General features: G+C 34.5%; 3 protein-coding genes and 1 non-coding gene across 5 annotated transcripts in view; 3 read left to right on the top strand and 1 right to left on the bottom strand.

Moving 5' to 3' along the window:
• On the top strand, positions 934 to 6,314 carry LOC105170490 (oligoribonuclease). Of its 2 annotated transcripts, none has more exons than XM_020696573.1 (9): positions 934 to 1,048; positions 1,390 to 1,515; positions 1,794 to 1,928; positions 3,305 to 3,381; positions 3,577 to 3,658; positions 4,016 to 4,071; positions 4,878 to 4,964; positions 5,741 to 5,775; positions 5,974 to 6,314. In XM_020696573.1, the coding sequence occupies exons 2-9, from the start codon at positions 1,431 to 1,433 to the stop codon at positions 5,975 to 5,977; spliced, it is 561 nt and encodes a 186-aa protein (XP_020552232.1). In that variant the 5' UTR covers positions 934 to 1,048; positions 1,390 to 1,430; the 3' UTR covers positions 5,978 to 6,314. The 2 variants fall into 2 exon arrangements, with proteins under 2 accessions (XP_020552232.1, XP_011089566.1); XM_011091264.2 differs by having other exon boundaries at positions 5,685 to 5,775; positions 5,974 to 6,207.
• On the top strand, positions 9,514 to 15,135 carry LOC105170489 (MLO-like protein 1). Its single transcript, XM_011091263.2, has 14 exons — positions 9,514 to 9,968; positions 10,319 to 10,376; positions 10,592 to 10,815; positions 11,579 to 11,695; positions 11,782 to 11,842; positions 12,150 to 12,241; positions 12,491 to 12,565; positions 12,684 to 12,772; positions 12,918 to 12,967; positions 13,443 to 13,483; positions 13,794 to 14,003; positions 14,078 to 14,145; positions 14,501 to 14,561; positions 14,655 to 15,135. Exons 1-14 carry the CDS (start codon positions 9,840 to 9,842, stop codon positions 14,874 to 14,876), a joined length of 1,497 nt encoding a protein of 498 aa, XP_011089565.1. The 5' UTR covers positions 9,514 to 9,839; the 3' UTR covers positions 14,877 to 15,135.
• Positions 16,420 to 18,422, top strand: LOC105170488. The gene is made up of 5 exons (XM_011091262.2): positions 16,420 to 16,682; positions 16,966 to 17,035; positions 17,110 to 17,324; positions 17,770 to 17,839; positions 18,124 to 18,422. The coding sequence occupies exons 1-5, from the start codon at positions 16,602 to 16,604 to the stop codon at positions 18,276 to 18,278; spliced, it is 591 nt and encodes a 196-aa protein (XP_011089564.1). The 5' UTR covers positions 16,420 to 16,601; the 3' UTR covers positions 18,279 to 18,422.
• Positions 18,424 to 23,746, bottom strand: part of LOC105170849 — a 6,106-nt gene continuing 783 nt past the window's right edge. Inside the window, exons 3-6 of the transcript XR_002287793.1 lie at positions 20,939 to 21,127; positions 20,193 to 20,243; positions 18,931 to 18,995; positions 18,424 to 18,790 (exon numbers count right to left, since the gene is read on the bottom strand). This is a non-coding gene — a transcript (uncharacterized LOC105170849). The remainder of the gene's footprint in view (positions 18,791 to 18,930; positions 18,996 to 20,192; positions 20,244 to 20,938; positions 21,128 to 23,746) is intronic.

Raw genomic sequence — 23,746 nt, 5'->3', positions numbered from 1 at the left:
TTGTTGTAATAATGGTGGACAAAGTATTCAAAATTATGGGATAGTCCATGTGAGTGCTGCCTTTTTAAAAATATTTCTACTCGATAATGTTAGATTCAATTACACAAATATTTGTGGTTTTTTGTGAAATTATAAAAACATTTTTTGAAGGGCTGTCAAATGTAATTCAATTTAAGTGATATATGTAAAATTTTTTCATTGAATATAAGACGTATTTATAATGACGATTACAATTTTCTGGATATATATAATTTTAGGAGGTATCTGAAGCATCACTGAATATATTAGATGTAATTTATCTTATTTGATATGAAAATCCATAAAATTGTATGAACCTTTTTCTCCAACTATATAGTTAATCAATGATAAACTCCTGAATGCAAATTCCATAACTAATATGTCAAGTATATTAGATTCATTTATTTCAAATAATTAAAATTTAGTTCAAAAGATAAAAATATATGGAAGAGTCCCAAGGATCAAACTCTCTACCCTAATAGTCTGAGGAAACTGTTTAAAAATAATTTTCTTGTTGTGTCTAAACGATTCTTATTTATTTTCAATATTAGAAAAATTCATCCTTATTTTTTGAAAAACAAAATTGTTTATTTTTGGGAGAAAATTTCCTAAAAGTTTGTCAACAAATTTCAGTTTGTCTCGGGAAGATAAACTAAAAATACTATATTTCTATATAAAAGAATTTTTGGATTATAAATTGAGAATTTTCTTCTCATTGTAGGGTTTTTTTTTAAAAAAAAAATTGAGATTTTTTTAATATTAATTAGTTTATTTCTATTTTTTAGAAGAAAGTCCAGTAAGTTTTTTAAGAGAATTTGAGTTTATTTGACCAAATATAAGAACTTAATTTTGTTTAAAGCTCTTTTTTTTTTTTTTTTTTTGGTATTTTGATAATTTTTTCTTTGATTTACTATTTTAAATTGTTCCCTGTTGATCTTTTGTCAATTTGAGTTCTTCCTCCTCCTCACTTCCCATCCCTTCACCTCTACCTGCGACGTAGCCGCCGTGAAAGTAGTCAAATCGCGAGGAGGTGTGGTTCATCGCCTTCCCTGCTCCTTGAGTTTCTTGTTTTACCGTATGCCTGATTTGTTCTCTTTTAGTGTGTTTGGCACAGTAGTGCGTACCTGATTTGCCAACATGGAGAGCCCATCTGTACATGATATGTTGACTAAGAATTGTGCTGTAAATGTTCCTGCTAAGTTTGCAGATTGAGGGATGGGTTTTGTCTCGAGTTTCTAAGCTTGACATTTGTTGTTATTTAAGCAACTCTATGAGGATAAATGCTTTTATATTTTCTACTGTTAATCCACTTTTTTTTCGGACGGGAAATGTAATTATTGGGACATTTCTTTCTAATATTGTGTTCTTCAGGAGGTTAATGAACCAGTGATTAGCATCTTTTTTAAGTGGAAATGAATCAGCTCTCAAATGCCTTCTCATTGCTTGAGCTTGATGTTGAAGATGCTAGGGAACAGATTACTGTTCCCGCTGCTTCTGGTGAGTGTCAATTGTGAAAGATGATTTTCCCTTTTCATGCTACTTTTATTCATTGTCCTGTATTTCATGGTGGAAGGTTTTAATTGGTTTAGAACTGAAGTTGAATGCTAAAGTTTCTCTAAAGTTTTCAACTGATCAAAGTACTTAATACTGTTTTATGCAGCCAAATTACCTTATGACTCAATTATGCCGCATTAGCATTACAATATTGAACTTTTTAGCATTTTTCCACTTCTTCATCCATGAAATAACACAAAAGAATAAACGACGTGATGCAGATGGTTGTAAAAGAGAAGACAATTGTTCTGGAGATGGACGCCTGCTGAAAAATGAGAATGGGGATAAACGAACGTTAGAATTGATTCCAGGAACGTACAAGATGCCACTTGTGTGGATTGACTTGGAAATGACCGGTAAAAATTTGGCTTTGAATTAGTATTTTCTCATGTTATGTGGATCAATAAACTGTAATTATTTCTTTATAGATTTTGTCACTGGCAGAAAACATATGAAGCTTGGATTTTTCTGTGAAAGCATCACAATTTTCTTGCACATTAGTTTTAAAAGCATGTTTCTTCTTCTGACGTTTCTTGCTGATTAGAAGTTTAAGAAGGCTGTTTAGGTTGTTTTTCTTTTCTTTCTTCCATCTATTCATGCTTATGAGCTTTTTTTCTCTTCTCATGTTTATAAGCTGATTAACATTTTCATGAGTTTGTTTTGTTTGACTAGTATATTAGCTGTAATATCCAGCTTAAAACAAAGACTTAAACTTCCTCTTTGGCCTAGGTTCTGGAGAGGCAGCTTGAGTCCTGAGTTTGATAAGCAAAAAAGTCTTCAAATAGATGTTCATTTTTGGTCCCTTGTTTCAGGTTTGTTTTCCTGCAACCTGTCTCCTCCACTTGTTCCTTCATAATAAAATCCATCTCTTCTCATTGGAAATCTTTTCACTTTCAGCCTTGTTTATTTTTCACCCATATCCTGCATTAATATTGATGTCGAACACCCATCACATACAGATTCTAAAATCCCAGTTTTTTATCTAACTTCTACTTCTTGGTTCTGTTATCTGGCCTTCTCTTCTCAACCATTGATATTCTTGCAGTATCCTTTGTTAAACCATCATGCAGTTGTGCAAATCTTTCCCCCACAGATTCAGTTGCAGGGCTAGCCACTATGTCCGAAACCATAACAGCGGCAGAGAGCATTTTTGGATTGAATGATGGCTAATGTGGACTATTTTTTCACTATGGTTTAAACAGAATCATTGGTACAATTTCATCGAACTTGAAGAAGAAGGTTATGGTGGAATTTTGAAATATCACTCGTTAATTGTTAATGCTGAAAGGCATTTTGCTTTCTTCATGGAGTATGCTATATGCCAACAATTTGAGGGTGGATTTATGATATCCTATTCCATTGGTTACTTAAATTGTATGCAAATAATCAACTACATCACAAGAACTCAGCCCTTAATTCCCAGAGTTTTCAATGCCAGCGGAGAAGTCCCTTGGAATATGTATAGACACTTGAGTGTTATGTCCTTGTGCATCAAAATAAATTTATTCAATCCTGTTCTTTTTATGTGTTGAATAAGTTCGTTCTCTTAAACTAGTATTGACTGTTTTTCTATCTCTGCATTTCACCTTCTCCCTTTGCTCAAAAAAAGGGAAGAAAAAAATGAGGAATTTCCCATTTCGACTGAAGTATATGCCATACTAGGTCAGGCTTATGGCATGATTTATTCAACAGAAACAATTATAACTGAACATTCTTCTTTATGGCTCTGCAGGTTTGAATATTGAAGTTGATAGAATTTTGGAGATCGCATGTGTGATTACAGATGGATTGTTAACCAAGTCGATTGAGGTAAGATCAACCTATTTTTAGTTTTTCTTGAAAGTTCTTGAAATAGCATTTGCGCTCATCTCTATCTCTTGTTGTTGTTTGGTTTTCTGAAGACTGTAAGTTCCTGATTTCTTTTTTTGTTTTAATTAGGTTATTGTTTCACTCTCCTGCTTAAATATCAAACTTCAATCTTTTCTTTTTCTTTTTTTCCAATAGGGTCCTCATTTGGTTATTCATCAAACAAAGGAGTGTCTTGATAAAATGGGAGAATGGTGTCAGGAACATCATTCGGCCAGTGGTAAGTAGATTTTGCACATTTTGTTAGCTTCTCTATATAATGGCATATCTCAACATTTAATAAAACATCAAAAGTCTTCTTGTTTTAGAAAAGGATATCTTCCCTAAGAATACTTGTCTCGGAACTAGTCTCAGGGTCATCAGTTTGAAAAATAGCACTAGCACATTGAAATGTATTTGTCATTATTTATCCTTTTTTTGGGTCTCATTTCCTAAAATGAAGGCTATAGCCCTTTGTCGTATTTCAGTGAACAGAGATAAACTATAATGTTGCTCAGATTTTGAAGACATACAGAGTTCATTTTATTTGAATTTAATCCTTGACATGCTAGTCACACAAAGTCTTATTGGTGGTCAGGTCTGACAAAGAAGGTTCTCCAGAGTAAGATAAGTGAACAAGAAGCTGAAAAGCGGGTAACGTTTGCCTTGTGATTCCTATGCATGTCTCTTTATATCCATGTCATTCGCAAACGTGTATCTTTATATAAATGCTACCTTTTGGTCTTTAAGATATCACATATGGAAGCTTCACAACCATTGCAAGCTTCCAGTTCTTTACCTACTGAGTTGCGCTTTTAAGCCTCGTAGGCTGTAGAAGGTCTCTTACCATCTCAGAGAGAGTTCTCTCTCTGCCAGTAGGTCATGCATTCCATCAACAGTAAAAAAGTATATAGAACCATAAATGGAAGTCTGTCACTGACTCATACAAGCTTATGCCTTGCCACTACATCCCCCGTGGAGCTACTTGTGTATTGCATGCTGTACTCTGTGGTTTAAGCCATGGTCATTTCTGTAGACTGCTGGAGATAATCGATGAAACATGGAAGTGATCTCCTGTGTTGGCTGGATAACCAACATCCATAGTCCGACCCAAGAGGGTAGATTGCATATTATAAATGTCCAAGTAGCTCTTTTTTTTTTGTTTTAATATGTACTATTAAGAAAAGATATGGTCTGGATAAACCTTCTTTAGCATGTATGTTCTTTATTAAAATTCTTTAAGATGTTGTCTAGTTTTTTTTTTCATTGAATAAATTTCATATAGGATATTGTGATTATGGTCTGAAGTTGATCCATAGTGGAAAGAGAAATTTTGGCATTGTCCTATTTCAAGCTTCTAAGCTGATTCTAATCTAAATATTTGCTTGTGCTTGGTTTTATACAAACTTCAAATGTGCTTCCTACACGTGTGTTTGTGTTTTATACTTTCATCTATGTAGGTTGTGGAATTTGTCAAGAGAAATGTCGGTGCATATACTCCTCTTATTGCAGGGAATTCGGTCTACATGGATCTTCTATTTTTAAGGGTAAGAAAAGCTTTAAATAACTTGTAATATAGCATTTGAAATATTCTTTTCTTAAGCATGGCAATGACTGTTGTATTTAATCTTTTTATACAATGAGTTTTCACATTAACCGACTATTTACTAGATAAAAAGGACATGAATGAGACTAGATATCAAGTACAAAAAACGGATACATTTCTGGATGATGAGAAGAAGTATAAGTCGTACTCTTGGAATATAAAAATAAAATCTATTATGGCTAATTCTGGATATGGTTAGAGAATGCACAAGGGAAGAAGAAGGAAGAAGTTGCCCGAGAATGCAACTGCAAGCACGTATTATATGATTTTAAACTTTTTTGTTGTTTGTTAATCTTGCTATAATGCAACATTCCGTCACTATGGTTGTGTAATGCATGTCAAAGGCAACAGTTTGTAACTGTAGTGCATGTCAAAGGCAACAATTTATCAAATATTTCTAAATTTTAGTTATTTTCTGAACTTGTTGTAACGTTCACAATATTGCACCACAGATATTTAAAGCATCGGAAGCTTCAAATAAGCATGTCTTGTTGCATTTAATTAACTCATGTGGTTCACTTTATTTAGAACATGTAGGTATTAATGGAGAAAGTACACAACATTATATATATCATTTTGTTTTGCGTATTCTGACTTTCTAACTTCTCCATGCTATGAAGCATTCTGGTTCTCATATTGTTATTGGACTTTCCCATTACAGAAATACATGCCAAATTTGGCTGTTCTTTTCTCTCACGTTGTTGTTGATGTCAGCAGCATCAAGGCCTTATGTCTTCGTTGGTACCCAAGAGGTGACAGTTTTGCTCCCCCTTAGTTCAAGCAAACATAAATGCGTTGAGATTTTGTTTCTTCTTCCTTTTTTCTCATTTTTCCGTTATTCTCTAAACCTGTCTCATTCTACTCACCAATATGTTGCTTGCAAAATTTCTTCGAGGTAAAGTTGCTTTATGGTATGTGATAACTTTGGATATGAATGTTGTGTTTGGCAGATAGCAAAAAGGCTCCTCGGAAGGAAAACAAACATAGAGCAATGGACGATATCAAAGAAAGCATAGCAGAACTCAAATTCTACAAGGAGCACATATTCAAACCCTCCAAGTCTAGGAAATGATAGTTGCAGTTGTATAGGTTGCTGACTTTTACAGTTTTAGCCATAAATTGGCAGCTATGAAACTCGTGATATTTTTGTTTCTTTTATGATAAGTATGTCAGAATTTATATCATGCAACATAGAAGAAATTTTTTATGGATTGTCTCTTAGTTTTATGACAGATGATTGTGAACTTGTAAAATGTCATAAAGTGTTTGTTCATTTTCCCCCCTACAAATATTTAAGAAATTAACTGATGGTATGCTAATTTAATATTTTAATAACTCTTGTATAGAGGTTTTTTTTGTCTTTCAGAAAAATTAAAAAATATATTATGTAATACTTACACTCTTATAATAGTGTAGATAAATGTGTTTATATATACCAATAGATGTACTTAGAAAATTAACTACATAAATTTAATATTTTTAGAATTGAATTTAAACAAATCAATGAAATTTATTTTGTAATTTTATTTTGAAATTGTCTAAATTCAATGTTTCCATTAATGTATTTATTAATTCAAGATATTATCAAAATTAAGTTTCAGATAATAATAAGACTAATTTACATAAATGCATTAAAACTAACATAATCATAAGAATATTTTAGTCGAATAAAAAATAAAAAAAAATCTTTTTGCATATTCACACTTTTATTCTCTTTTGGTGTTGTTGATCTTAATTACAAAATTTTTAATACTAATTTTTTATAAGCTCAATAATCTTATTTTATCCAAATACTTTAAAAAAAATATCGTTAGAACAAGATATAACGTCTTACAAACTCCATAAATATTTGATAACATTAATAAAGTTATAAGATCATTAATAAATTCAACCAGACACTAACCTGTAGCTTTCTTAACGCGTCTTTTCAGTCTTAAATTAATTGTTATAAAATGCATTAGCCATAAAATTTTTAGATAAATTTAGCCAAACACCCTTTCAATTGCTGAAGTCAAAAATTAACTTTTGTGGCTTTCACGACGCGTCTTCCAAATTTTAGATTCTTTATAATTATTAAGATAGGCGAATACTCTCCTTAGTGAGGTTCACATCTACAATTCTTTTATAATGAGGTCCAATTTTACAATTAGGTAGAAAGTAGTACACAAATAATCCCATTGATATTTCTGCATTTTTTTTTCTTATTTTAACTTTTACATTCCAAAGTTAATAAATTTAATTATTTCATCAAAATTTTGAGGTTTTTGAAATTTGGGGAAGGGTAAGGAATCATGGAAAAAAAAATGTCAAATTTGTCTTTATTCTCCCCAAAGTATTTTCTTTACAGTTGGATTCTTAATTTAAGGAATTTATGTGTTGTGAAAATAATTGAATATGTTCCCCTCACATCACATGGATTCATTGTTGAGTATGAATCTGTGTAGTTTTCCAATCATCCAAATATTCGGCGCCATTATTGGCTGATGAATTGCTTAATTGCACCACCTGAAAATATTTGAATAATGTGACGCAACATTTCATCCTACTCCTAATTTTTATTGTGAATATCTTGTATTTTTATTTAATTATATGTATTGCAATATATTTTCTGTCGCTGATTTTCATCGCACATGATCCAACAAGCCCAATAAACCGTGCATAGCAACCGTTGATGCTTGAAATATCTAAGGACAATGCATTTGACATGTGATTTTGTGTAATTTACGACAATTGAACCTTTATAAATGTTGAAAATCTCTATTAGAAGTATGTATTTATGACACCAGAATCTAGTCACGCAATTGGTTGCATTATATTTCTTGAGCAAAATCCGACTTAGACATTGACTTGTCTTACTTGGAAGCTATCCCGTCAAACCTCACTAGATGTGTTATAAACGAACTTATGGGATTGCGGATTTATTGCACGCTCTAAATCATGACTCGTTGCATCCTGTAGACCTCATTATCAACTCAGATCGAATGTACAACCTCGTCATATCGTCATTCTGTCAATTGATGTCGTACCTCAACATACAATCTCGATCCGGATCGGCATTTAGGTGAATGTGGATTAATGGTTGGCCAAACCTATGAGAATGGAGGGTGTAGCTTTTTATATTTGCATTCTGAAAAACCATAGTCAAATTTGATATAATAATGGGAAAATAGGAAAGAGAGGAGTGCATCTGTCCAAATTAATTATAGAGTGGTCCCTTTTCTTGTGAAAAGCGTGTCATGTAATAAAATGCATGCAACAACTGCCACTCACCTTAGGGCTTTGTTTGGTATGCCAAAAATAATCAGCAAGACAGACAGTGATATTATTGCAGAGCTATTTATTAAAGTCTTGCAATTCAAGAAAACCACCAAAGTAAGTAATTGAAGTACGATGATGATTCATATTGAGTCCCGAAATGATGCTCGAAACCTTTTTTTTTTTTTTTGGTAATTAAAATAATGCTTGTAATCTTTTTTTTTATAATTAAAATAAATATTTGTAATCCTTATCTTTTTTGGTAATTAAAATAATGCTTGTAATCTTTTTTTTATAATTAAAATAAATATTTGTAATCCTTATCTTTTTTGGTAATTAAAATAATGCTTGGAAGCTAGTTCTATGAGTAAAATTATTGATTGTTACAAGACAAATATATTGATTAGAGGTTGAATTTAATCTCATAAAGAAAAATTAACCAATAAGTATGTGCCTTTTGTATATAATTTTTCTTTGATTTTTATATTCGTATAATCTCTTTATATTAATTTATTTTATCAATAAAGTTTATTTATACTAGGATCATATATATTCAAATAATTGCTTATTTATTTTTTATTTTATTGATTTTGAACAAATAGCTCTTGAACAAATATATCTGCTATAAAACACACGATGGACGAGTAAATTGTTCTTACTGTACTTTTCATCGAATTTGTACTTAATTTCTCTCTCTCGTTCTTTTTTTTTTTTTAAATCATATGTTAGTTCTATTTTAATCTTCTAGTCTATCTACTTTTCCATTTATTTAAAAATGTTTTCATCAATTTTAATTCTTTTTGGAGTTGAGGCCTATTTATTTTTAATTATGTGTTTTCTCTCCTTTTAGTTCAAGAATATTTCACCAATTAATTTAATTTTTTTCTTGATTTTAATATGTCTAGCAAATTATATATCACTAATATTCTGTTTGCAAACATCTCAAATTCTTAATAATAAATAATTTAAATTTATTTGAACAATTCTATAATAAAAAATATTCTAAATATTTAACTCTCATTTTGGATTATATTTTATAAACTATTGATAAAATCTTAAATGAGTTTCCTCATTTATTTGTAAATCTAAATCCAAACTACAAATACCACGCGGAGAATTAAATTATATTTTCAAGAAAAAGTGAAAAGGAATCTAACTACAAAAATACACTCCAAATTCGATTTCTTACCAAACACACCCTTAACATTTGAATAGAAAAAGAAAAACTGTTACATCAATGGAAACATAACAACACACACCTCACACACTTTACATACATTGCCATTGTTCAAACATCAAAACACACACACAGATGTCGATGTCGGACAGCGATTGACGCTCCAAATCTCCGCAGCATTATTCACCGCTTTATTATACCCAAGCCCGTTTGCAATCTCTTTCCGCCCTTATCTTCTACCATAAGTCCATAACCATTGCTGTTGGTCCCTTCCACAAGAATCACGCACAGACCAACCTTTAATCATTTATCTTGATTCTTTCTACTTTTTCCTGGAGTAACTGAAGTGGGTCTGCATTTTCTTGGGAAAAGAGACGAAGGAAAATGAGTGGGGGTGGGGAAGGAGAAGGGACGACGTTGGAGTTCACGCCGACGTGGGTGGTCGCCGCCGTTTGCACCGTCATCGTCGCCATCTCTCTCGCGGCCGAACGTCTCCTTCACTATGCCGGAAAGGTCTCTCATTTCACGCACGGCCATATACTTCTGTTTGTTTATGCGTGTGCGTTCGCGCTCTGTGAGAGTGTGTTGCTGCGGAATGTAGGCGATGATTTATGGAAAAATGTTTTTTTTTTTTTAATTTGATTTCGATTGATGGTTGAAGAAGATGGAAACCAATTCTCTTCTTCATCTTTTATCTTGTTTAAATGGTTGGAAAACCTAGTATCTAGTTCTGTTTGAAGTAGAGTTGTTGGGATTTTGAATTTTGTTATGAACTTTTTTGTTCTTGAAAAGAGATTGACTTTTATGTCTTTTTGGAAATCTGGGCTGCTGCTAAAGTTTCACGTTTTACGGAATATGTGCAGTATTTGAAGAAGAAGAACCAAAAGCCACTCTATGAAGCTTTACAGAAAGTTAAAGAAGGTATCTTTCCTCTGTTTACGCTAATTTTTTCTTACTATTCAAAGCTTATAAAGTTCCATACAATTATGGCCTTTTTTTTTTCTCTTTTTTCCGTGGAGAATCATGAATTGGTACTTTTATATGTGGGTTTGGACAAGAAGAGAATTTTATTTCATTTTCGTTGAAGATTACATTGTAATTGTGATCTGATGGATGATTTTGGGGGGGCGGAGCAGAGTTGATGCTGTTGGGGTTCATTTCCCTTTTGCTGACTGTATTTCAAGGCCGTATCGTCAAGCTTTGCGTGCCTCCTGATATTATGAAACACTTGCTTCCATGCTCGTTATCTTCTGAATCTGCTTCCGGTGGGGAAGAATCCAATGCTTCTCCTGAAGTGAGTGGGCATCACCGGCGCTTGCTCGCTGAAGAAGCCGCTGCTGCAGGTTACTGTGCTGCAAAGGTACTTTCAAAGTCTTTGTTCTTCTTTCATTTGGGTTGAAATGTGAATCTAATGTTATGTTTTATGATACCTTGTGGAAGAGATCTATGGCTTTCAATTGTGTATGTACTGGAGTGCTTATCAATGTTCAGAAGCATCTATATGAGCGTGTGTTTTCTTTTCTCTTATGGACATTGTTGTTTGCTTGTGCTTAATTGAGATATGAGTAGCTGTAAGCATAGTCACATGCTATTTCTCCACCTTTTTCTGGTATAAATTATTTGATGGTGATTTGGGGAATCTTGGACTGTCACAGGACAACTGGATGAGTTGCACATGGATGCATTATTTTGCAGTAGGTGTATTTGCCAAGAGTAGCCTAGGTTGGCATGATGCACACTGTCTCATTTTTTATTTTATTACTGTTATTAGAAGAGAATTGAATATCATGCAGAATTATGGCATTTGAATGAGAAAACTTTACAAATTCAGAGTGTAGTAAAACTTGAGAATTCGAGAATGATTATGTTGAAAATGCAGAATTCATGTTGGAAACTTAAAAATTAAAAAAAAAACAGAAGCAGTTGCGGGGGTCAACGTACTCTTTAACCAATTTGTAGCATCACAAGCACATCCCCGTTACTGTTGTTTCACATGTTAATCTGTTATGTCATTGCATATGCACATAACGTACATTTGTTTTCAGTATGTAAAGTTTTCTGCATGCTAATCATGGAATCTATCACCAATAGTCTAATTTGTTACTTTTGTTGTATGTCTGCAGGATAAGGTTCCACTGTTATCACTTGAAGCATTGCATCATCTACATATCTTTATCTTTGTGCTAGCAATTGTCCATGTGACATTTTCTGTTCTCACTATCATATTTGGAGGGGCAAAGGTGAGCAACTTATTAGATTTGCTTTTATGTCTATGCCGTTAATCCTTTCTACCAAGATTCTGTTTAATTGTGAAATTTATATCTAGATACGGCAATGGAAGTATTGGGAAGACTCCATAGCGAAAGACGATTATGATACTGAACACGGTATATCCACTGCTTCAAGAATTTACTCTAACATGTGTTGTACTGAAATTTATAGCATGACATTTAACCACATTATTTGCTTTTTATGTATCACTTTTGCCTCTAGCATGAGTAATGTTGTACACTTGAAAGATATGGTAGTTCCAGCGTCCTCTTCAGAAGGACAAACGAGGTTTAAGGAACATGATACTTTGTTAATATATTACTCTGTGAAATGTGAAGGCGTTCTACCCATAAATTGTGTTTGAGAAATGGAACAATAATTTATCTTCTTGTCTCTGTCTTAATGATAAATGGTCGCATGCAGCTCTGCCCAAGGTCACCCATGTTCATCAACATGATTTCATCAAGAAGCGGTTTTTGGGCTTGGGTAGACATTCTGCAATACTGAGTTGGTTGGTAAGTTCTTTGTCCTTGAGAAGTCTCAACTTTTTAAGTAATAAGACTCCCTAAATGATGAAAATGCTACTGATGTAAATGTTCCTCCGCTAATTTGTGATTCCTCGACACTAGTATGTCAAATTACCACACATGCCATACTTTACATAAATGGCGAGAGACCATAGTACCCAATCTTGCACTTCCAGCCTTTCTTTTCCTAAGAGTTGGAGATGACTAAATGAATATTTATTTGTGATATACTTTCAGCACTCCTTTTTGAAGCAATTCTATGGATCAGTCACCAAGTCAGATTACGCAACTCTGCGACTAGGTTTTATCATGGTATGCACCAGACATTCTTAGTGGTTGTCGTTACTTTGACTTGAATGTGCTGTACTATATTCCACATTTTTTGCAGTTTCTGGTTGTGTATGGCTAATAACCTCGTACTTTGACACAGACACATTGCCGAGGAAACCCAAAGTTTAATTTCCACAAATACATGATACGAGCTCTGGAAGATGACTTCAAGAGAGTTGTTGGCATAAGGTAATTGATTCTTTAAGGAGATTGATCAATGTTAAGTTTCCTCTTCAATTAGCACGCGAATGTTCTTATGTCAACTTTTTGGCCTTGACCATTCCCCTAGTACATATATGGATTAATATCTTCCTTTTCTTTTATTTAATTGCAGTTGGTACTTGTGGGTTTTCGTCATCATCTTCTTGTTGTTGAACATTAATGGTATGCAAATCTAATTAACTTGCTCTGTAGACTATACACAAGCTTTGCTGCCGTAGTACAGTCGTTTAGGTCCTTGACATTTATCTGCTAAATGCTAATTGGAAAACAGTAGTGCGTTGTTTTCAGTTGGTTACAATATATGCACTTTCTTAAGTTTCTTTGTTCTGGTTGTTGATAGATCTTGAGACCACTCTTTTCATTTTCCGTTTCTGAAAGACATTTCATTTAAAAGAGAAGACAAAAACTTATTGACACATTTCCATCAAGACTTTATAGGATTTTTAGAATTCAGTAGGTCCATTAATATAGTTATATTTCCATCTATTATGAAGAGGGAGATGTGTACTTGTCCCAATACTGCCTCCAATGCATATTAATTTTCTAAAACAATATCAAACGCAAATACGTGAGGATTTAGCTTTTCCAAGACCATAATTTGGAAAATGATGCATAATACAATTTTACTTGGTTGCAGGTTGGCATACTTACTTTTGGATTGCGTTTATTCCTTTCATTGTGAGTACCCCTTCCATCCACCACAAATTATTTACTTCTTTTTTTCCCTGTAGATCATCCTTCCTCCCTGCAAATCCTTCCTCCCTTCTATGTGATATAAAATTTTCATATAGCGATCGTATATGTTTTTTAGCATGACTTTTGTTCTTCCTTGGTAATGGTGGCTTCCCATTACATGTAGCAGCTGCACGTGTTTTCTTGATAATTCTGTCTCTGTGTGGGGGTCTGTGTTTTAAGTTCATATTTATGATGGTTCATATTGCAGGGGTCTGTGTTGTTAAGTTCATATTTATGACGGTTCATATTGCAGCTTCTGCTTGCCGTTGGAACCAAGCTGGAGCATGTGATCAGCCAGTTGGCCCATGAAGTTGCCGAGAAACACATAGCCATTGAGGGTGAACTGGTTGTTAAGCCTTCTGACAATCACTTTTGGTTCCACCGACCTCAAATTGTCCTCTTCTTGATTCACTTCATTCTCTTCCAAAATGCTTTTGAGATTGCATTTTTCTTCTGGATATTGGTAAGTTGATTGAGATTGATGAACCTAAGGAGCTATTTTCTGTTTATTATACCTTATTTTCTCTTCGGCCTCAGGTTCAATATGGCTTCGACTCCTGCATAATGGGACAAGTCCGCTACATTGTTCCAAGGCTCATCATAGGGTAAGTTCTTTCTTGAGTTAATTTATGGCGTTCATCCCATAAGTTTGTGTAATTATTGATTACTACCCCTCTCTTTTTCTAAATTTGCAAAAGCAGCCCTCCAAGTTTATAACATATACTTGCCACCTCATTTCCTTTGAACTATAAGAAACTTGACGGGATGTTAATATTCTGTTCGGAGAAACATATCTTAGACAGAACGCAACTGTAAAATTTTTCTTAACAGCAAAAGCTTAGAGTCCAGTTTTTTGTAATTTTAAAATCAGTCTAATCAATCTCCTTTTTTGGACCTTATATTGGTTCTCCTTTCATAAGTTTCGAAGCGCTAACCCGATTATTTCATTCGCTGTTTTAGTGTATTTATTCAGGTGCTCTGCAGCTACAGCACGTTACCGCTCTACGCTCTTGTTACACAGGTAAACAGAATCTTGCTACATTTCCTCCAATATACTACGATTTTCACTCGATCCCCCATCTCTGAAACCTTTTTCTTGGCCTGGGAAATAAAGATGGGAACCTATTTCAAGAAATCGATATTCGATGAACATGTGCAAGTCGGCCTTGTCGGTTGGGCACAGAAGGCCAAGAAGAGGAAAGGGTTGAAGGCCACGCTCGGTGGCTCTACCCAAGGTGGGTCAACCAATGGTCCTTCCATAGGAATTCAGATGGCTGCCATTGGCCGTAAGGAAGAACCTCCACAGTCCGACACTCAACCTGCCAACGGCTCCTAAGACCTCAAGAAAGTGGAAACTTCAGAAACTGACAACACCCTCCATAGTTTTCGGGTTGTAAGAAAAATCTTTATAGGAAGTAGCTAAGTTAGTCGAGTGCCTTATTTCAGACTCCAAATGAATATAGCATGTGGTAATATGACAGGAGCAGGGATTCAATGTTGAAGGTTAAATGTCTTTGGATGCATCAATTTTGGCTTGTAATTTTAAGACTATGTTACCTTATAAGCTTATGAGAGGTGGTGAATTTAGTGTAGTTTTTGCTGTTTCCATGAATCATTTTTGTTGCAGAGAGAACCTACGGAGCATGAGTTGTCGTTTTTGAGGAAAATGTGTTCGGAGGTTGTCTGGTGGTGGGTGGTAGTATGTGATGTGTGTGTATTCTTGGATGAAAGATTAGAGCCCAAATTATTTAGAGTAAACAGGAAACTGGTGAATGATGACAATGACGTAGGTTCCAAATCTCCCTCGGATTACCAGGTGTTTGCAAAAACTTGGAATCCTTTGTGAAAAATTGAATCACTGCAGATATTAGTTACAAGTAGAAAAAAGTTGATGCAAGAAAAGCTTATTCAAAATTCAGACATTCTTATTTTTTCAAAACCCCAGTCATAGCTAGTTTAGAAAAGACAGCAACACTAATTAGAAGAAAAAGGAAATGTTTCCAATTATTCATTTGGGGTAAATTACAATGTCTAATAATTAACCTAATCTGTTAAATTTTTATTCAGTTTTTATGGTGAACTGACCAGAATATCCTTGTGGATTCAAAATTATATTTTTATTTCATTTTTAAAATTTTCTAATTTTTTTATATAATTTTAAATTTTTTTCATCCACTGCATTTGATTTTTTTATAAATTTTAATTTTAAAAAAAATAGTAGAAAAGTTGACAATTTCATACCTCCATTCAAGGATTACATAATTTCATCAAATATGAAGGGAGTATTTTTAATTTTTAGAAAAATAAGGAATATTCGTAATTATGTTAAATCACATAAGAGGTCATTGTAATTTACCCTATTCATTTTATGAGAGCTCTTTAGGGCCATCACGGCCTTAAGAATGAGCTTCGGCCCATAATTTAATGACTATGATATAATATGGGTAAGATTTACGGGATGTTTGTAATAGTTTCAGTTTTTATGATAGTAATAAATTGCGGAGGAAAGTATAAATTAAGCAATACTACAAACTAAGAGAGCGAGAAATAAAAACGAAAAAAATATTGAAATTGGAGTGTTTAGAAAGAAAAAAAGAATACTTGCGTTGTTAAGTTGATTAATAATTTTGTTTGCTTGAATTAATTTAATTTAAATTAAATAAAAATTATTTATTTCAATTTATTTTCAACCTCAAGGGGTGTTTGAAGGGTAAAAGGAAGAGTATATTATTATGAATAGTTATTAGGTATGGAGCTAAGGTAAAAACCCCACTCCTTGACGGACCTAATGAATATAGTCAGTAAAACCAACAAAATGAACAAATCGTAACAATAAATATATATATATATATATATATATATCTTGTGGAAAAATCAGTGGCAAGCATGCAGTTGAGCAGTGTGTGGCTAATAAAGGCTTCTTCCTTGTTCAGCCATCCATTCCTCCTCTATGGTTACAGGCACCCTACCTGCCCTGCACTTCCCAAATATTCAACAACAAAACATACTTAGACACACCATAAGTCAGTGGCTAACATATTCATAGTATTGCGTATTTGGCATGGCAGCGGCTGCACGATCCGTCTCCCTTTTGAGCTGCCCATCTTCTTCTTGTTTCACCCCCAGAGCCCGATTCTCACAGGTATGTGACATAGTTGAGCTGAACACATTACTGTTCACACAATTGCTTATCGAGCTTCAAAAGTAGTTTGATTGATTATTTCACACATATTTTGTCCATCTTTGGCTAATATTTCAGTGGAGTCCAGGATTTGTCGTGTTTAATGAATCGAGCTTAAACTAGTCTATAATAATGATGTTGAAGTGTTGAACAGTTTGATTTATTATTATTATTAAGGTTTTGACAAAACTTTAGTATCTTGTAATGTTTTGGCAAAATATAATAAGATTTTTGTAAGTGGCAGGTAGTTAAGGTGGTGAACCAACGGCGCAATGTGTGTTGCTTGGCAGTGCAAGAATCATCTACTTCCACAAGTCAATTCTTGCGCACTTAATTCATTCCTCCCTTCTTTTTCTACCAATTCCTAACATGATGATGATGGTAACAGCTGAAGCAGTTGCTGCTGAAACAAAGGAGAAAAAGGCCGTGAAGGACGAGAGCGATGGCACGGCTGCTGCTGCTCCAAAGCCGAAGGCAGCAGCAAAAGCTCCGGCAAAGGCTCTGCCGCAGTTGATGGAGGAGGACGTAATACCTGTGCTCAAAGAAACACTAGAAGCTCAACAAGATATATCCCAGCTCCAGCTATCTTTCAATGAAAATAAGGTATGAAAACGATGAACTACTTCTCCCGCCACCATTCTTGCCATTTTGAGTTGCATTGTGTCAAAATTGGATTATGTCCCACAGAATCTGAACTAAATGGGGCTAATGAACTCAACTTCATTTGATCATTCATATTCAACAAGCTAGCTATGGAACCGCGTTGATGGCATCTACTCTTGTCCTAGCTTTTCTGCAATTTCAAGAGTTTGCTGAGCTTCTTATGCATCAGTATCACTGCCATTTTCCTTACAATTCACTAAAAACAGTGATCTCATCCGTCACAAATTTCGTTAACTATTGTTTCTCGGGGCATATGCCCAAAACCCTATGCATATATATTTTCAGATTTATGTGTTGTATGATGGATGGATGTGTGAGAAGATTGATGAAGAAAGTATGTGGATTTTTTATTTGGGTTGTTTGTTGGTGAATGATGTTATTGCAGTTGGAGGGGTCTTTCTTGAAGAAGGGCAGTCCTTACACATTTTGGGCATTCTTTCCTGATGGAATCAATGGTATGTTAAATGGTAGTAGTTCAGAGTTATTTCATTTGTCTCAAATACAGTGCCTGCTTCAATTTAAAATACCTTTGTCATATTAAAGAAATTAATTTAATTTCTTGTAGATTTTTTGTAATCAAAGGGTGTTCTCAGATGAAAAAGGTCTAATTTTTACTCATTTAATTAATTTGCTTGAAAAGTCGAACAAGGGCTTATTTAACAGGGCAAAACTTTAGCATGGCATATTTTAATCCTTTTTTCTCAATAATTTGGAGTCTGAAACCAATATCATTCAACAGGGCCGAAAGGATTCTCCCTATCATCGTATGGTTCAGGAGTTAGCACCGTGGAGCCATTTCTCGTCGACGAGAAGAAACCAACTGCAAAACATGTCGTTTTCTGGGTCGAGAAGCGATTGGCTGCTCAAGGAATAATTCCAGTGTGGAGCGACTGACACTATCTGCAATCTGTAGAAACCCACACCAATCACAGCTGCAAAATTTCAGTTTTGTTCGTTCCTGTAAATGAAAGAATTGACATAATTTTTATTGCAAAAAAAGATAGTTGTTAGCAGCAAGCCAATTGCATTTGAAACTAAGTTGAGATACGATCGGGGAAAAGAGTTTTGGATAGAATATGTAACACAGACAAGATACTCAATTCAATTCCATACAATAACAGATACTTTATACTAACACAGCATCCTAATAATCATACACGACGTTAAGGAGAGCCATCTTTGTGGTTCTTGCACTTGGCTCATAAATTATATGAGAACAAGCAAGAAATTCATTAGCATACAGGTCAAAGGATACCGAGTCCAAGACAGACGATTTTGTTGCATTTCGAGTTACGTCCCACAGGTCAGGGGTTCGGAGAAGGATTTGCATTCTGCATTGCCTGTCGGAGTTCGGTCAAGAAATCTCTCTGGAAACCGGTAGAAGCCCCAGCAGTAGGTTGAATAAGCTGCAATTAAGAAATGAAAAAGCAATGTTACATGAGAGAAATGGAGGGAAATTCTTTTTATCATTTATTTATTCGTTTGTTTGTTCTTTCTTCATTGGAAATGGTTATATTCGGATGTTGCAAAACAATATGTATCTTACTAGATGAGGAAGAATTGCATGACCCCAGGCTGATGCGCTTTTCCTTGTGTACAAGACTGGCCTTTCTGATAAACACAAGAAAAGTAAGTCAAGCTCATTGGCACTATAGTTGGACCAAGTCAGAGATTTCTACACGCATAAAAATAGCATTCTGTCTAAGAGCCAGAATTTCTAAAATTCCTAACTGCAAGCACACATAGTTTCAGCATCTCATACACATCTGTATATCAGAACTTCAATTGTCAGAAGAGGTTGAAAGTGGTATCCAGTCCTCATGCAGATAAAAGGGGGCTTGTTGCAGGATGGTACAATAATGTACACCTAGAGTTGATACCAGATAAGATTCACCCTCCAGAGCACTAACATACCAAACCATGTATAATCTCAATGTGGGAAATCGAATAAGAATTAGATGCAGTACCCAACACTCATTCAGTAAACAGTTTGCTGCTCTTACATTGGCTGTCAGCTATCACCAACAAGAATAGTTAATGAGTTTGCACCTATTCTTTGAAGGCCGAGTATTTCGAACATGCTGTAATCTTTTAAGGAAAATGTCCCAAGAAAAACTTGTCTTTAGGAATATTTACACTAAGCCTTTTGAATTGGACTCCACCTAAGTGTTTGCCGCTGAGTTGAAAAGGATTTAATACCCAGGTATATTGAAATCTCTGCTTACTGATTACCCGTGAAATACAGATTCTTCTTTAAACATTAAACTGTAATTGTAGGCAAAAATGGAATTTCCGTTTCCGACTCTACTCTACTGTTTGGTGCTTAGCTATGACATACAGTATTACAACATTGGAGAAACTAAACAATTTTGAGAAGAATTTGACATAATTAGGTAGCATCCAAATATGACCAATTAGTTGAATCTGAATGGCAATCAGAAGACGGAAATTTACAATATCATACTTTCAATGTATAACTTTCTTCAAACCTGTTTGAAACCACATATAATTCAAATAATCATATCAACTGAAAAATTGCCAACTAAGTTCGCTAATGGCAAGAAAAGCATGTGGAGTGTAAATTGGACATGCAACCCTATTCTATTTTCATTTGCAAGAAATTGTAATACTTAGCATCTGTTCACTTTAGAGACAAAGAGAATTATTACGTGGAGATATACTTTCAGGTCAACCAAGCATGCACAAACAAACTTTTGCCAAGTAATCCATATTACAGTTGTATCCAAACTAAAGGTTCAGATATGACTGGTAATGCAAGATTCAGAATAATCAGCATTTCATACTCACCAGCTGAATCTTCCGGCAAATTGTTGTACGCACTCATGGTAGCAGCCCAACCTGCAAAGAGAATAAAGGCAAAATGCTCAAACACAGCAACATTTTGGGAATGTATACCTAGGTAAATCCAGAAGTAACTAAAAAACCAATATATGTGATAATATTATTTCACAAACATTATACTTTTACTCGCATATACAACATCAAGAAGGTGTTATTTGAACAGAAAATGGAGCAACTGTTCGATAGTAGAACATGGAGACATATTACTATGAACTTCTTTTAGGCGATGGAATCATCTGATGTTCATTGTTGCATACAACCAGAGCACTTCGGCGAATGTAATTACCTTTATCCATTAAGATGAAGTCTACTTTCAGCTTTTTTAACTTTATGCAGAGACAAAATACAATAGATCTTCAGCAAGCAACAGGTGCACATTTATGAAGGACATGAACAAGAAACAATGCCAGAGATCATTTTCGATGGTTGTATTGGAAGTTTTCAAACAATTAAAGCATATTTCCAGGCCAGGGAAGTTGTCTTTTCATTCATGTATTCGAGTTTCGGAGAGGAAATGCATAACCCAAGACTAGGGAGAAGACTCTGTAATCAAACAAACCGTATATCAATCTTACATTGCCAAAGTAGGGAGGGTGATCATTGGATATCAATGAAACTATATAAGAGATTGCTATATGTCGAGAGTAAATATTACAGGCAACATAAGTCAGAGTAGGCCAAGTGAATCATACGGTTGTTTAAAAGCTGAAAGGCTTCACTGTTGCAACAGCCATGTAAAGGTATCAACTTTACCCAAAGGCTTTCGCTGGCACGAACATTCCCAACACCTTCTCCAAGATCTGCTACAGGATTGCTCTTAGTTGCACCAATGGGGTTTCTCTCTCCATCACTAACATAGCTATTCGCCCGTTCGAGACGATCTGCAGAATAAAATTGTCAAAATAACAAGACAAAGAATGAAGAAAGTGTTGATCCACAATAATTATGTAGGAGTGTTTTGATTTAGTGAACCTGTTCAAATGTGAGCAACACACATGAAATCAAAATGCACCACCATGTTATCCAGTTTGTTTCATCATGTGTGAGATTATAGAAAAATCTCTATCAGTTATACATTTAATTAGTGAAAAACCTTACAAGCTGCATCCTCAAAACCACAAAGATGTTTCCAAGGATTGGACAATATGAATTTTTTACCCATTCACAACAGAATCGGGAAATACAAGGATGTTGACAGAAACTTGGCAATAGTAGACCTGCTTGTATTAGTGGTAAAGTATTTCCATGTAGAAAAATATCAGCATTTTGGAAGTGGGTTGACAGATTATTTTAGACACCCCTCTCCCACCCAACATGGTCCTCTCACTGTGGCAGTTTGTGCCAAAAAGTAATAAATTTCAAATTGGTTTCAAAAGATTATTGAATCGGAAAGAACAATATATTAATCAAAATGAATTTCATTCCCAAAGGATACTTGCCAAATAACCAGTATCAGTTTCCAATTTATAGGAGAACAAGCAAAAGCGTGTTTATAGACCAACACACTTCTGGTGCCACTTACAGTTTGAACTACCAGTGAAGTGACTGTCAACAAAAAAGAAATCATAAGAAATAGAATGTTTCCTTTTCAACATTAATTCCCTTCAATTTCATTTTATCACCTGAGTTTAGGGGTGTGCAAAAAAACCGAAAACCGGCCGAACCGAACCGAAACCGAAAATTCGGTTCGAACCGAAAACCGAACCGAATTTTCGGTTCGGTTTTCGGTTTTTTTTAAAAAAAAATTCGGTTTTCGGTTCGGTTTTTTGGTCACCAATTCGGTAACCGAACCGAACCGAAAATCGAAATTCTATAAATAATAAAAAAAAATATATTTTTTATACATATAAACATTATATAATTATATATATAATAATATTAATATTATATAATTTATATTAGTAAAACTAAAGAAAAGTGTACTATTTTTAGATATTGAATGTTAACATATTGAAGTTGTTCTATACTTGTGACTTGTACTATTAAATTAGTATTTAATTTTGGTATTTGTATTTTTGGATAAAATTGCAACATTATCCCAATTTCGGCTTAAAATATCAAAATATATTATTTTAAAAAATAAAAAATAAAAAAACGGTTTTTTTCGGTTTTAAAACCGAACGGAACCGAACCGAACCGGTACCAACCGGTTCGGTTTTCGGTTTTCCAAATGGCCGAACCGAATTTTCGGTTAACCGAAAATTCGGTTCGGTTCGGTTCGGTTAACCGAAATGGACACCCCTACCTGAGTTTGATTCACTCCAACTGATTAGTATCCCACCCCCCACCCTCCCGCAGTTGGTTTCTGTCTATTCTAGAGAGCATGCTCCCAAGGTAGCACAGCATGCTTTAGGATGCACTTGTTTTGCTAATGCTTGCAAGGAGATGAGAAAAGAAGACAAATCTAATCTTCTTCTGGATTTAACGAGGAACTCTAATCAATATTATTATTTCTAGGCAGAAGGGAATGTTGGTGTATGATCTTTTCTATCTGGTGAAGTTCTATTCTAGTCTATCTTCATCTAGTTTGAGTTTTCACATACTATATAACACTGCAGTATTTTGTGACAAAACTGAAGGGTTTAAAGTGAGATTCAGCTCTACAATATGGAAGCTCTGGAGAACCCAAGCTCAAGATAGGATCAGTTTGGTTAGTAAAATCATTGTGGTAAGCAAAAATCAAGCTAAGCAGAGCTCAAAAACCTTCAAGCTCGTGTGAGCTTGTCCATTAACAGCACTAAAACCAATGCTTTACTTGACTCAATGCATGGAATTCTGTCCTACATGCCCACTACAGCGCGCCTCTACTGGGAAATAAAGCAGAGAGTGAAACTAAGATATTTATCTCAAGTATCTATTAGCCCTTCCTCATAATCATCTGCTTTTATACTCCAGAGAAAAGATAGGAAACAAACTCATTCAGAAAGTTTCAGAATTTTCATCAATCATTTCCAGTTTGAATGGTAGCCGTCAGATTGCAAAGAGGAAGATGAAATCCAGCCGTTTGATCAAGGCCCAGAAATTGGGAAGACACTGTTTTGAATAACACGCTTTTGAAATCGCATTCATCACTTAAGTTGGACGGCAACATTTGGCAAGGGATTAAAGGGGGTCACCTCCACATGGATGGATCAGATGGAAAAGATCCAAGGGCAAGGAAGCTTTTCCGTTAAAGCCTTCGCACCCAAAGGCCAGCAAGTACTGGTTAATCCTTAGCTTAGGAGAACCATTACTATTCCTCAATTTTTAGCTATTTTTAGTTATTAGAAAGCTGATTCAGCATCATCTTCTAGGTCTAGGTTTAGCAGCTGGTTTAAATATCTTCAGAACAGTCAATTGCAGTATGAATGAAATAATAGTGTTTCCTTCAACTTCCATTTCCAGCTCTTAGCTTGGCAACTTTATTTTCTTTTTCTTTTTCTTTTTCTGTTTTCAACTTAACAGGCTTTCAACAAATATCCACCTTCCCAATTTGAAGTTTATTTCAGGAAACAAAACAA

This window comes from Sesamum indicum, linkage group LG9, assembly GCF_000512975.1.
Source record: "Sesamum indicum cultivar Zhongzhi No. 13 linkage group LG9, S_indicum_v1.0, whole genome shotgun sequence".
NCBI lineage: Eukaryota > Viridiplantae > Streptophyta > Magnoliopsida > Lamiales > Pedaliaceae > Sesamum > Sesamum indicum.
This window is presented reverse-complemented; position numbering and strand designations above follow the sequence as displayed.

Coding starts and splice junctions, on each gene's coding strand:
- LOC105170490 (XM_011091264.2), top strand. CDS start 1,431: ATGAATCAGCTCTCAAATGCCTTCTCATTGCTTGAGCTTGATGTTGAA. Junction 3,382..3,576: donor TGTTAACCAAGTCGATTGAG/GTAAGATCAACC, acceptor TTTTTCCAATAG/GGTCCTCATTTGGTTATTCA. Junction 3,659..4,015: donor GGAACATCATTCGGCCAGTG/GTAAGTAGATTT, acceptor ATTGGTGGTCAG/GTCTGACAAAGAAGGTTCTC.
- LOC105170489 (XM_011091263.2), top strand. CDS start 9,840: ATGAGTGGGGGTGGGGAAGGAGAAGGGACGACGTTGGAGTTCACGCCG. Junction 10,816..11,578: donor CAGGTTACTGTGCTGCAAAG/GTACTTTCAAAG, acceptor GTATGTCTGCAG/GATAAGGTTCCACTGTTATC. Junction 12,968..13,442: donor CTTGTTGTTGAACATTAATG/GTATGCAAATCT, acceptor ACTTGGTTGCAG/GTTGGCATACTTACTTTTGG.
- LOC105170488 (XM_011091262.2), top strand. CDS start 16,602: ATGGCAGCGGCTGCACGATCCGTCTCCCTTTTGAGCTGCCCATCTTCT. Junction 17,036..17,109: donor AGAATCATCTACTTCCACAA/GTCAATTCTTGC, acceptor TGATGGTAACAG/CTGAAGCAGTTGCTGCTGAA. Junction 17,325..17,769: donor TATCTTTCAATGAAAATAAG/GTATGAAAACGA, acceptor ATGTTATTGCAG/TTGGAGGGGTCTTTCTTGAA.